The 14,236-nt window shown below is 36.0% G+C and overlaps 1 protein-coding gene and 1 long non-coding RNA gene across 2 annotated transcripts in view; one reads left to right on the forward strand and one right to left on the reverse strand.

The window, feature by feature from the left end:
• LOC136855512 (uncharacterized) overlaps nt 1-14,236 on the forward strand; it is a 576,042-nt gene that overhangs the window by 9,188 nt on the left and 552,618 nt on the right. The window lies entirely within an intron of this gene.
• LOC136855510 (uncharacterized) lies at nt 1,072-11,213 on the reverse strand. The gene is made up of 7 exons (XM_067132616.1): nt 10,863-11,213; nt 8,965-9,821; nt 7,722-7,843; nt 5,795-5,944; nt 5,237-5,358; nt 4,393-4,638; nt 1,072-4,233 (listed from the first exon to the last, which is right to left on the reverse strand). Exons 1-7 carry the CDS (start codon nt 11,064-11,066, stop codon nt 3,703-3,705), a joined length of 2,232 nt encoding a protein of 743 aa, XP_066988717.1. The 5' UTR covers nt 11,067-11,213; the 3' UTR covers nt 1,072-3,702.

A 14,236-nucleotide genomic window follows, 5' to 3' on the forward strand; every position in this document is an offset into this window, starting at 1 on the left:
ACTGCACATTGAAAGATCTCTTCTGTCTCTTCCCCAACGAAGTCTGTTAGAAAGTGCAGGTGGACTGAATTGTAATGCCATCTGCCCCCACAAGGAATTTCATTCTATGCTACAAAGTTTTGTGTAGCAGATTCCTGCTAACACCCAGCCTCAAGTCTGAGAAACATCTACTAAAAGGCTGTGCAGTTCATTCACGGGGGAATTACTCCAAAACTAGTTCAAGTCACATTAGAAGGATTCCAAAAATAACAAGATAACTACAAACCAACAGTGGGTACTGCCAAAAAATGCCAAACATTCTTGGCATCTAAAATCCTTAAATATCCAGTACTTACGGTAAAAGTCTGACAGCCGAATCCACTGACTTTTCTACCCGAAGTGAAGGGCGGCAGAAAGATTTTCTTCACTGAGATTCTTCAGGAATATCTAACACAATTTCCTGTTCAGTTATGTCATCAGAACTTTCAGGACTTTTAAGTGATGTTACTGAAATATGAAATCCTGCCGATGTTCAAAGACTAATCAAAAGTTATCAAATCCAAGATGGTCAGACTGCTAACTTTTATTTCTTATTCACTGGCAATGGGAATTTTTCTAAGATGCAAATTTTTAATTATGGTATTAGGGGCCAAAGATGGCGACACCTCTGGCACCAGCATGTCTTTAAATGAATTTCCAGCTTGGCATCTCTAACAATTCTGATGAAGTAGCCTTCAGAAATCTGTGTTTCAGAAACTAGTGTGCTATACAGTGAATAGGATAGTCGTTTATCTTCTCCATTTCATCCAGTCTGCAGCCACTATTTTTTTTTTTTTTTTACTGTGCCTGCTTGGTAACAGGTATGTTCAACCTTTTCTGACCGAAACTGATCCAGTCTGTGGCCTCTCCCAATTTGCTTTTTTGCAGTCAGGGCATGGAAAATCTTTTACTCCATGACTATTTTGCAATCATGACCATCTCTTGTGACACTGTTGGTTACATTCAGTGGAGAACCTTTTCTATGATAAATGAGTAAAACCTGTACAAACATTTGAGCTGCATAAAAGTATGTTAAGGGTGAGAAAGGATTACAAATTTCTGTACGTTATATTTCATAATGAACTCGTCCACATTCACATCAATCACAGTTTATAGACTAGATATGTAGTATGTGACTAGATAACCGTTAAACATTGGCTACTTGTAAAATAAGTCGAAACAAACAGTAACTTATGAAAAATCTTTAAATAAGGAAAAACATGATTAGCAGAAACATTCTTGTTTCTCTAAGAACAAATTTGCAGAAGCCCAATAAAAACTGGGCCCTCTGATTTTCAAACTAAAGAGCTATCAATACATAACAAACAATAAAGAATTCTTAAAAAATATTCAGGTATAACAGTAGTTTCAAGCATGTAAAGTCTTTGTCAGCAGTTTCTAAAATGCACCCATTTACCCTTTGTACTGTATTCCTGAAAATATTCTCAAACTGCTTTTCATAAAATATAATGAGTTCTTTTGTGAGCAAAAATCCCTATAATCAACTGGCAGATTATTCAAATGAGTTTCGATAAAAAGTGATCATGCCTACTCTCCCAAATAATGTTATTTCTATATTTTAATATTATCCAGTTTTGTATTAATCAAGATAATTTCCATTTGGTCCCTGTACTATTTTGTTACAGTATTGAAGACCTACAAACATAACTAAAACTAAATTTGGCATAAATCTTATCTTTCTGTCTTAATTTTAAGTACATTGCTACAAAACTTTGACAATAGATTCTGACATGACATTATGCATTAACAGCATTACCAGAGTACTTTCACAGGCACATGGAAATATACTGAGTTGAATACTGTACTCGCCAAAATTTGGACCACATCTATAAGAAAATCCTAAATTTTTGTGTAAACTGTACTACTTCCCAGGAATTATTAACAAATATTAACATTCCATAACATGTAAAGGTATGCACCTATTGTTGTAGGTGATTAAGATTAAGTGAGCAACTGTTTGTCAAATTATTTGCTTGATATCACAGGGCATGTTAAGATGGCGATATAAAACTAAACGAACTAAATGAGCACTTAAAAAAATGTAAATGTGTATCTTTATTATCGCACATAGTCAAGTCATTGTTTACAGGAGGGCACCTACTCAGGAGGATCATTTAAACACTAATACAGGCAGTCCCCGGTTTACGACGGGTTCCGCTTACGACGTTCCGAGGTTTACGACGCTTTTTCAAATATATTCATCAGAAATTATTTCCGCGCATTTGACGTGATGTTCGGGTTACGACGCCGTATCACCGACCTGATGGAAGAAATATGGCCCCAAAACGGCAGAATAATCATAATTTGAAGGTTTTTTGATGTAAACTCAATAATAATGAAGCATCGCTTAATGCACCCAGAGCATTAAAGTAAGGTTTTCTTATGATTTTTGACGATTTTCGACGATTTTCCGGGTTACGACGACTTTTCGGGCGTGGAAGAACGGAACCTCGCTGAAACTGGGGACCGCCTGTAAAGATATTGCTATAACCAACCAAGAAGTCACAAGTAGATTTACCTCAGGTTTACTCAAAGGGTACACAAGCTTGAATGCTTGAAATTTTTTTCCCAACATAAGAACGACAAGGACAAAGTATGAATAATTAAAATATGTGAATGATGAAATTACATTCATGAAGATCTTTATCAGCTGAGAAACGAGAGCCAAGGAAATTTGTCTTTCCTTTTGGAAACCAAGCTATAATAGATTTCACTTTTTAATAAAGTTTTACTTTTGAAGTCAATAAAATACTGAATTACTCAGCAGACTATTAAATAGCCAAGAGTATAGCACCAAAAGGAAAAGCTAGGAATAAAGAATGCTTTGATGGTAAAGAGTAGGAGTGGTCAAACAAAGTTAGGAGACATCATTGTCTCCTTACTTGTACTTCAGTAACCAGGATTATGATCTTAAGAATACAAGGTACAGCAAAGCCAAAGTTCAGGAATTACTGGACCAAAGACACGAACCCAGTGGAAAATTAAAAGGCAAATGCTCATGTGCTAGTCAAACAAGTTCTCTCTGTATTTTAGGTGGAATGTGTGATGATTCATAGTCTGGAAAAGAATGATAACAGATCATACGTTAAACAAAATTATATAAAGGGTTTGGGTCAACAAATGATATGCGGAATGCAACACTAAGAACTATTTCCTTGGCATTATTCATGAATGATGACAAACTCAAAATAGATGTGTGAGAACTTTCTTAGTATTGTATTATGACTTCGAACAAATAGGTAAAAGGAAGGACTGTTCATTTTCATGGGCAGTGCAGTAACACTGAAAAGAGACAAGGATGTTTTGGCATAAGTAAAGTTTGACCAAATCCCTTGAAAATAAGTAATCGAAATTGAGAAAGGTACAAAGCAAAAAATAATTCTCAAAATACGTCTTGAGACTAAAGATGCACAGCCTATCAAGGACTTGATATGTAAATGAAAAAATTTAAGATACCTCACCTAGCACTGTCTCCATTTCTTCCAGTTTAATATGAAGTCAACACTAGTATTTTTGCACCTATAAGGTGTTAAGGCATACAGTAAACTAAGAGGTTTACAGGTTACATAGACATTTTCTTATAAATAGCCATGCAAAGCCCAAAAATGTACCCGGGGCACTTTAATTGTAAGGAAGACTAAAACAAAAGTACCGTACTAAACATTACCATGTAGCATGACTAAGTACCCTTTCACTTTGCTGACACCTTGTACCTTCTATGACAGTATCAGGATTGGCTACAGGCAAGTAATCAGATGTAGTACCAACAGATGATAGCACAACCATTGTTGCAGACTCGGAATCACTACGACATTCCGATGGCGCACAGGCTTCGCGATTGGAATTTGCATGAGTAATGGTTTCGTTTACAGTTATGTTCTCTGACTGTAAAACTGAAGAAGAATGAAGTGAGGTGGCTTCTATGTCACTAATAACTTCAGGAGGCTGAAGTACAGCAGTATTATTGAGGATAGGAACAGTTTCCACTTCTTGAGCTGTTGGCACTTGAGGAGATGGAAGAAGTTCTGAGGCTCTGAGTACTTCCTCCTCAGTTCTCAAGATGTGAGATTCCTTTGACAATGGACCTGAACCTGGCTGCATGTTGTACTGTGTGTTTTCTAACAAGCTAGTTTCTAAGACTGGTTCTGCTGACACAGTTTTGACTGTGTTCAACTTGTCGTGAGGGAGGATAATCTGAAAAAAATGAAAACAGATCAATTTAAAGTTTGAAAATTGATAATATACTATTTTTCTAGGTAACAAAAATAAGAAATACATACAATGCGTTACTGCTAGCAACACGAAAATTAGCCGTTTGAAAATTCCAAAACGAAAGGTACAAAATGTATTTACCTCAGTTGCAGATGATCCAGAGTTATCCAGAAGTTGTTGAGATTCAGTGAAAAGGAGCGACTCAGGGAGGACCATTAAACTGAGAGAGTTCATGCCAGCAGCCACCGATTGCACGGGCATATTAGCACCATCTTGACATTTGCTGGCCAAGTCCTTACTTGCGTTCTTAATTCGTTTCAGCAGGTGCCTTTTCACGTGCCTTTTCAAATCGCACAGTTCGAGGAAAGCCTTTCCGCACTGTGAGCACTGAAAACAGACATGGACGTCATGGAGTAACAGAGCACCTTTTACGCAAAGTAGCGTACTATATGACATATAGTACTACCTTGAAGAACAAAATGTTTATACCGAAAAATATATGCGACATAAGTTTTCTAAACAACAAAATTTGTCTGTCATCTTCAGTACCATATTACAAGCTCTTAATCTTCTTACATATACTTATATTATCTAGAGGAATCAGATACAACAAAATTCAATTTCCTTTGGTTCCTAAAACGTTTTATCATGTGTAATAAAAATAGGTACTGTACTGTATTATTGAATGGATTTCAACAAATCCATTTTCTGAACAATTTACAATAATGTATTATATTTGATTCCCTTTACCTAAAAACACCAAATGATATCTGAAACCTGCTGTTTCAAAATGAGTCATGAAAAATACCAATAAGTTTCTAAAACTTATCTAAAAAGTACAGTAAATTCAAATCTGGGTTACAAGATTTGTAAACACAGTATGAGAAATCCTGCAACAGAGAATATATCTATTTGTCATTTGGTCCGTGATCTAGGAATTTAATTTGAATTTTCCATCTCTACAACGAAGGCAGAAGTAACAAACCCTGTGTGACTTTGTTCCCTGATGGATTAATCGATGTCTGCTCAGAGCTTTGGATGTGGTGAAGGTTTTGTTGCAAGTTGAACAACAGTATGGTCTTTCACCAGTGTGACTTCTAATGTGACCTGTTGTGCAAGAAAAAAAAGAAAGAATGACATTATAAATTAGTTCAGTTGTATTTGAATACGGTTGATCTAGTAAAGCAAAAGAAGACTTAAAATGCATTTGTTGACCTCCATAAGTCAAAGTTAATAATTGAGCCAACGTCCATATTTCTTTCAAAGGACTAGAGATGGCTACAACCCTAGTTACTTGACCCCCTGGCCCTCAGACTGGATGCTGGATCTTCTGAAGTACTGCATTAAGCTTTCAGAATGGCTTTTCTGTGACAGTAGGGTATGGAGTTTATAGTCACCTTTTGATTCACATGTGCTGGTAGATAAAAAAAACTTAAAAGCCTTGGGCTTACAAAGATAGGTTCTTTACTGGGCAAAGAAGCAAGTCTTCTAGGGTATCATGTAGGCAGTCAAATAGGATATACAACACTGACAAGACACATACCTTGGTAATTTTGACTGTTATTAAAACCCTTGTTACAATGTGGGCATAAAAACTTCGATGAACTTGCATGGACTGTTGCCACATGGCGCCGTAAAGAGGACCGACTTTGTAAGACTGCATTGCACTGGTCACATACATAACCTTGGTTGTCTGAAAAAAATAAGTGTATAGCCTAATAAAAATAACTCCAGAATATACATTAGAAATTCAGAATTTCAAATAGTTTTCTGTAGTAAAAACAAACCTTTTGTTTTATGCACGAGCTTGATGGCACCAGCCACGCTGTGTACGTCGGCCCACCGCAGCTGTGGTTTGCCCGGTTGATACGAAAGTGTATGAATGTACGTTCCCAGTACTCCATTTTTCACATTGAGGTGGACAAACAAGATCCACTTGCCTTTTATTATTTTATGCATTATTGCTCACAGTGTGAATGGTTATTCAATAAATTAATAAATGTTGAAAGAAGGGCTTGCTGCTTTGCCATTCTCCCAGTGTGAGACCAATTTTTGAGGTGTAAATGAAGATCTAAGTATCTCCCTCTAAAATTTCATCATCGTGTCCTAGAATTTCAAAGAGTATGTTAAGGAAAGACTGTTTGCTTTCATAATTTAATGGAACCTTAAACAGGAGATAATGAAATGTTTCTCGTTACTATCGGAAATGGGAAAAACCTGCAATTCTAAGAGGCAAGTGCAAAATATGGCATAATTTGCCTGGTAAAAGTCCACTGCTGAAATCTGGTCTAGTCATATAACCCCTTGTATCAGAGCCCGTAAAAAAGTTCTGACTTGAGAAATCACTGGATGTTCTCTGGGGTATTGAAGTTTTGACAAAATCTTCTGAAATGGCACTCTTTATAATTTTTAAAAGCTTTGCATGGTGATGTCCAATAGAAGAAAAATATCATGTGAAAATTCCTGCTAAGGCCAATGTAGTGCTACTAACATCAATGAGACTGTTCTGGATAATTCTTTGTGCAGTAACTTCATTAGGGAAAATGACAGGATTTATAAGCCTAAGGTTCCCCATTTCTGTGCATGTGGGTCCAGAAATGAATAACACCACCATGTCAACCCCAGGAGTTTTGTGTAGACATCAAGATGACATGGTTGATATCACAGAATTCCTTAATTCCTTCTTACAAAGGGTATTTACTTATTCTGTTGGCTCATTGCACTGCTCTGCTGATCTCACTAGATTCCCAGGGTTTGTCACAATCTCAGAAATTACCACATTTATTTGGGGTCTTTCATGGAATAACCAAACCCATTGCTGCTCAGATCCCCTCAGTGGTAAACCAATAGTGTAGTACTGTAAATATTTTGCTGCCAATGTCTATTGGACTTAATGTAACCAGTTGTGCTTGCACTCATCTCTTGAATAATGAGAGAAACTTCTATAACAGTTTTGTCAAGGGGGAGAGCCATGCCCTCAATTCTCTTATATTTTTTTCTGGGCTTAGGACTCATTGTATTTTAAGTCCCCTTAACTGGACACCCTCTTAAATTCTGGTTCCAGAAAATAGTTCCACTCACCATTTCGAACTGAATAACAAAACGATCAAGTCATTAGGTAACTGTGAAAGTCTGCTGTAAAACTGATGTCACCTTCAGTAACTTTATACATGTATCTTATTTTTGGTTTTCCAAAGAAAAAACATCCTAATAAAGTGACTTATAAAATAAATAAAGAAGTCAGATAAATTGGGGAGTTACTTAAAGGTATGCCAAACACCTTACAAAATTCTGCAAGGTATCTATTAAAAAAAACCATGAATTATAAATTTATAACACCTTGAATCCTATATAAGGATTTTTATGTCAAGATAATACCATACTCGGTATTCACATAATAAAGTTCACAGCATTTCATAAAATTATACAGAAGTTTTTGCTTTCAACATTAAAATTTGTCAGGTCCTTACCTCCATGCATATTCCTCATATGGGTTTTCAGGTGAGCTGACTGTGAGTACCGCTTATGGCAAACATTACACTGGAAACTTATCCTGTTAACTTTTTGATGGGTTCGTTCATGCTTCAGCAAACTGGAAAGAAAGAAATTTTTTAATTGCATATGGAACTATACTGTGCATACAATACAGTAATAATATTTAACGAGTCATGCATGTTTTACTGGGACATCAGTTCTTCCACATCACAAAAGAAGGGGCTGAGTTGAGGGTGTACAGAGGTTAGTTAACACACATGATTTGGGCATGTTATCAGACAGGGAAAGGAGTAGTCAATCAGAAAGTATGAGGGTGGAAGTTGTAGGAGTTCTTGGATTATTATGACTAGCACAATATTGTACATAGTTGAACAACACTACAAAGTCACATTACTAGACTCATAGGGCTCTCCAAAGGATTTGCTTGTAATGTGAATTGGAAATGGGACAAGGCAAAGTAAGAGAAGTTGGACAGCAGTGAAAGGACATCATAGAGAATGGATGAAAAGGGGTGAAGGGATGCTGCAAAGAACATTTAGTACCATCTAATGTGCTGTGGAAGGCATACTGCATGTGGTAACTCACTGTTTAAAGATACAGTGGAGTTTTGACAGATTCAATACATGAGATTTTGTGCATTTTCAATAAAATAATACAAAAATTAGAAAAATGAAGTTGTTATGAAAAAGAAACAAAAGTGTAGTCGGTAAAAAAAAAATTACCAAGTCAGTCAGCCTCTTGTCCTTATCTATGTTTCTTAATTAGCTTAGGCTAAGTGTCTCACATTAACAATGCTTAATACAATATGGTACACATTTATATCGGTCTGCCTTTTGTCTTAACATGCTATTCTATGAATGAATTTCATGTTGTACATGTTGTGCTCATAGAACAGGACTGAATTGTTTCAGAAAGTTGAAGAGTGACATTCAGGCACTTCCTAAATTTGTAATTTATCTTTAATTTTTTATAAATCATTAGGTTTTCTGTTAAAAATAGACTACCTTTATCAGTAATTTATAAAAAATGTTATACACTTACAATAAATGTTAAAAGAATTAAAAAGAGAATGATGGAATTCTCTCACAAATCAGAATTCCGATAGTCCCACAGTTTGATTTTAAATGTTTGAGGAGCATACAAAGATAATAAGAATTAGTTAGGATAGTAATTCTGTCACACAAAAGTAAATCAATGAAAAACTCTTGCAGTACTCACTTGCTCCGCTGTTTAAAAGTAAGACCACATATCGAGCATATAAAAGAAGGGGGGTCATCATGGATGCTGGAATGTTCAACAAGGTTTCTTCTGTATTTAAACTTCATGTTACATATAGTGCACATAAATGGCCTGGCCTCACTGTGACTCATCAAGTGACTTTTAAGCTGGCTTTGTCGGGAAAAGGTTTTACCACAGGTTGGACATTTCTTGCAGCCATTCTTAGATAATGCCAATTCCTCTACTTCATCTATTTGTTCTGAGATACTGGTATCACTGTTCTTGTCTGTGCCATTAGAAATAGTATTTTTTTCATGTCCCTGTAATGCTTCCTCACATTTACTGCCATTAACACTTTCACAAGGGTCGTTCTCATTGGCAGCGCTTTTGGAAACTTGGCATACTTGATCTGTCGAAGGTGATATTTCAATGACAGCTTCGGCAGGAGAACTTTTACTGGGATCAATGCCTGGGTCAATTAATTCTGTTATAATATTGTATCCAGTATCCTTAACTTGTATAGACCTTTCAGTATGGTGCCCCTGGCTATCAACTTCGTCAACTGAACAGCACCCTTCACTAAATGATGTAAATTTTGAAGAAACTTTGTCTAAAGGCTGCTGACTGCACTGTTCCACATTATCACAATGAAACAAGCTGTTGGTATCTTGAAAATAATGCTGACTAGGTGCTGTAAAAGTTAAGTCATGAACTTCTTCCAGTTTTGCATTTGGATACAACTGATAAATTGTACTTTTCTGAAAGTTAACAGCTGAATCAACAAACGCTTGAATATCAACAGCGGTATTGAAACATGCAACGCATACATGTTTAGGCATTGACTCTTCACACTCCTCCTGAAATGTAAAATCATTACTTTTGCAGCATCACTAAAATTCTCAGAATGAATTATAGCAATTGTCTGTAATAATGTGCAAAATATTGTTTGTATACTACGTTGTTTTTAGTAACAGAGGGATTACAGTATAGAATTTAAATGTTTTAAAAGCAATTCGACATCAAGTAAAATTAACATTGCAAAATCTATGAGGTATGCAAGTCATTTTGTATAGTTTTCTTCATCACAAGAAAATATGGAGCTGCAAAGCCATAATTATCTTTTTCTCTGCATATTTTTTCCTCGGATTCAAACTTAACCTAAGGCATGAGATTCCTCCTAGTGTATTCATCTATAAACATTAGCCTCCAAAAATAAGGTGAACAAAAATAAGGTGAACAATAACTTGTTCAACAGTTTTTAGGGGGTACAGGGGGTGACTACATAAGCCCCATCCTGGTCAGTTTGGGCATGTACTCTAGGTTAGGTAAGTTAGGTAAGGTTAGGATGCATGCTTTGAACTGTCCTTCATCTAACTTTGTGGGTAAGATTAAAGGAAGTTCAAGTGGTTCCTATTCATGGGTAGGATGCTGTACTCAGTGTAAGGTCAGGTTAGGGTGTGTTAATTTTAATCTGCCTTTTTGCAATTGTCATTAGTTTTGACACTATGTACCTCTCATGAAGGATAACTTAGCAACCCAAAACATTGATTTTATACCAGTTTTTCGGATCTTTCTTAGATAGTGACTGCCAAGCAGTCCAATCTTAGATAATGACCCTAAGGAAACATCAATCTTAGATAATGACCCCAAGGAAACATCAGTCTTAGATAATGACCCTAAGGAAACATCAGTCTTAGATAAAACAAGGCAGTCTTAGATAATGACCCCCAAGCCTTGTTGGGGGTCGATCTAGGAAAGATTCAATTTTTGGCTTGTGAAAATTAAAGTCCATAGACGTGTTCTGTCATAATACTGAACGCGACAAAGGCAATAGTGTTATACGATATTTCTAGCCAATACTAGTCCTGGTAGGCTAACCATTAAGCCTAGCGACATACCTGAACTTTCAGCAGAGCCGAAATACTGTCGAGTAAGTGGAAGATGCTCGAAGTAGCAGACATGCCAATGCAGTAAGTATCCGACAGGTGCAACATCCTGGTGGTGTCTTGAGCCCCGCACAGGCGGCACAGAAGGGCTTCCACCGTAACGCCATTTCCCGAACTCTTCTCTTGAACCTCCAGGCTTATTTGAGAAACTTCCATCTCTAGCCGGATGACCTGTGATCATCTCTGGCCTATATTTCAAGAACCATCTATGAAATTAGGCCTCAACGTAACCATGGTAACTGGAGAAGCTACCCCGAGCTTGACAGATGCGAATCTCAGATGTAAACAAACTTCTTCTTCTTCTTCTTCCTCGCGCTTGTGAGAATTGGGGGTTCTGAAATTCTCTTTCTCTCCTATTATAGTTACATTTTTATGCAGTCAGTTTTGTCTTTTTCCTATCCGTATCATTCTTAATTAACTTCCCTCATTATTAGTGTGTATATTTCAATTTCTGTCTGCTTTTGTTTAATATCATCAACAACACATCGCCTCTAAAGAAGTGTGACACTAAGGGCCTCTGTGAAATTTGTTGAATATCACCAACAACGCATCGTCTCTAAAGAAGTGTGACACTAAGTGCCTCTGTGAAATTCCATCATTGGTGTCTTTCTGTGCTTTTACTTCGATCTCCAGTCTTGCATCTCATAGCTGTCATCTGGGTGGGCCTAGAGTTTTCCAAATCCTCCAATGTCTACACGAGTCCACTAATTCGCACTATCTGCTACTGTTCACCTTGGGGTAGGGCGAAGGAAATATTTTTGTTTTATGATACATTATTCCTTCACTTACAATTTTATCATATTCTTGTGCCTGTACATCATTTTAAACTAGTGTCTTGTTTGTTTATTTTTTCTTCATATTTGTTGTAGTCGTGTATAGTATTGGTTTTCTTCGTAACTTGTTGAGCACATTCATTTAGTAATTTATCTCCGTATTTTCCGTAAATAATATACTAACATTGGTTCTGTTATCACATGTTCTTCATTTTATGGTTTTGTAAGGCTCATACTTTATATTTCCGTAGTGGCGCTAGTGTGAAAGACCATAGAAAACGTTGCAGAGCGGTTAACAGAAAACGATATATAGTTTATGGTATCCTATTTACAAAGATCCCGACATATCTGATATTTTTACCACTACTGCTGTGAGCAGTCAGTAAACATTAGGGGAAGTATTAGGAAGTTTAATTTAAGAGCTAAACAATCGCTGTTGAAGTGTGACGTTGGTATTATTCAGTATTGTTTTTCTTTTAATTATAGTTCCTTTTTTATATATTTGTTAAATAGATTTATATAATTAGCAGCTCGATATTCCAAAGTAATTTGTTGTTCAATTACGTAATCGAAGTTCATGGTAATGGAATAGTTAGTACTGACAACAGTGAAATTTGTCATGGTGGGGGCAAAAAAAGATCACTAACCCTACCTCACAGAAAACTTGATATAGTTGAGAAAACTGGAAATTGAGAATTTTTTTATTCATCCCTTTTAATTTTGTTGCTTGACATTTTATTTACTGGTTAGTGCTGTTTTCCTTGTGAGTGATTTTGGATTTGTATTTATTTTTTCTTCATTTGATATTTTTGTCGATGGTTGCATCATAATTAATGAAGATGATTTAGGTCTCCATTATATGTGAAATCACATAAAACTGTGACAGAACACACACATGTATATATATGTATATGCGTATATATATATATATATATATATATATATATATATATATATATATATATATATACATATATACATATATATACACACATATATACAGGATGGGGTTTATTGCAATTGCGATTTTTTCGTTAACACTCAGTTTTATGGGATGAGTCTCTCTCTCTCTCTCTCTCTCTCTCTCTCTCTCTCAAGACTTCCATAAGCCGTAACGTAGGCATTAATAACTTCCTAAAGATAATATCTTTTACCAAGGTCTTGATTGCTCCCAGTAATACCCTATACTCAATTACCTTTGATCGGGCAATAGATCTATTTTTTTTTTTCCACCTGCAGCAGAAATCAATTAAGAAAGACCCTTTGACCCCAGTAAGTGGATTAACAATCTCGTGATAATGGAGCTGAAGTTATTGAAGTTATTCCATCGTGAAGAGGTGGAGTAGAAGGGGGCATTGAAAAAGAAAAGAAAGTAGAGTTTGCTGAAGGGTTTGATGCGTGTTATCGGATAAAGGGAAATGCTGTAGTAGGGTTTAATTATTATTAGTAAAGAGACTCTAAACCAGGTATAAAATTTAGGTGGAGAGTGTTTTTGAGTGTCTTCTGCTGGGAACATGTCCTTCTAGTATATTTTTTTTTATATTTTGTTTCAATTTTACAATGTTTTTTCATATTATTTAAAGAATGATCGTGTTATTTTTTTCCTAGGAGGTGCCTTGAACATATCAACAGAGAGAGAGAGAGAGAGAGAGAGAGAGAGAGAGAGAGAGAGAGAGAGAGAGAGAGAGAGAGAGAGAGAGAGAGAGAGAGAGAGAGAGATCAAAGGTCTTAACTTCATTCGTGATGATTTTATTTATTTATTTATTTATTTTATTTATTTATTTATTTATTTATTTTTTTTTTTTTTTTTTTGAGAGAGAGAGAGAGAGAGAGAGAGAGAGAGAGAGAGAGAGAGAGAGAGAGAGAGAGAGAGAGAGTCAGTCCAGTGATGTCCCGTGAGAACCTCATTTGCATAAAAGTAAATTAATTATGCTTTCATGCATGCACAGAAATGGACAGTTTCTTGGTATAAATTTCATTTTAGCTGAGTGTTATCGATAACGTCTTCTGACGTAGATTTCCAAATCTTAGGAAACAACTTTGTGCTTAAGTATGTGATTATCAGAACGAGTATGAATGCCTGGCAAATGTATGTATAGATAAATGATGTTACTGTCGTTATTGCTATGCATGTGTTAAAGTTTGTACATATCCTTACTTATATGATGTTCAAGTTTACAAGTCACAGAGATATACCAGTGATACTTCGTTACCTGAATCTCCCGGGAAAAGCGATAGATTTCATATTAATCCAATTGTCAATTTAATTGTTTGTCTTCAAAGACGTGAGGTAACAAATTTCGAGCGATTTCATGTTTGAGGCAAATATGTGCATAATGCAATGCAATATCTTTTACAGTTTCAGTTTTCCTGCGCTTAAAATCACTTGTCCTCTCTCTCTCTCTCTCTCTCTCTCTCTCTCTCTCTCTCTCTCTCTCTCTGAAATAGAATGTGTTTGTTAAAACTAGGCCACTCGCTTTGCAACTCAAATTCTTTTCCTTTTTCTTACGTTCCATTTCAAATTCCGTCTCGTCCGTGGCTTAATCTGGGTTG

Source organism: Macrobrachium rosenbergii, chromosome 31 (genome assembly GCF_040412425.1).
Source record: "Macrobrachium rosenbergii isolate ZJJX-2024 chromosome 31, ASM4041242v1, whole genome shotgun sequence".
In the NCBI taxonomy this organism is placed as follows: Eukaryota; Metazoa; Arthropoda; class Malacostraca; order Decapoda; family Palaemonidae; genus Macrobrachium; species Macrobrachium rosenbergii.

Bases quoted from the DNA above. Each gene is read 5' to 3' on its own strand.
- LOC136855510 (XM_067132616.1), bottom strand. From the start codon at position 11,066: ATGGAAGTTTCTCAAATAAGCCTGGAGGTTCAAGAGAAGAGTTCGGGA. The intron at 7,844-8,964 runs GTGAGTACTGCA...CTTTCTTTCCAG, and splicing joins ACTTTTAAACAGCGGAGCAA to TTTGCTGAAGCATGAACGAA. The intron at 5,945-7,721 runs GTAAGGACCTGA...TATTTTTTTCAG, and splicing joins TATGAGGAATATGCATGGAG to ACAACCAAGGTTATGTATGT.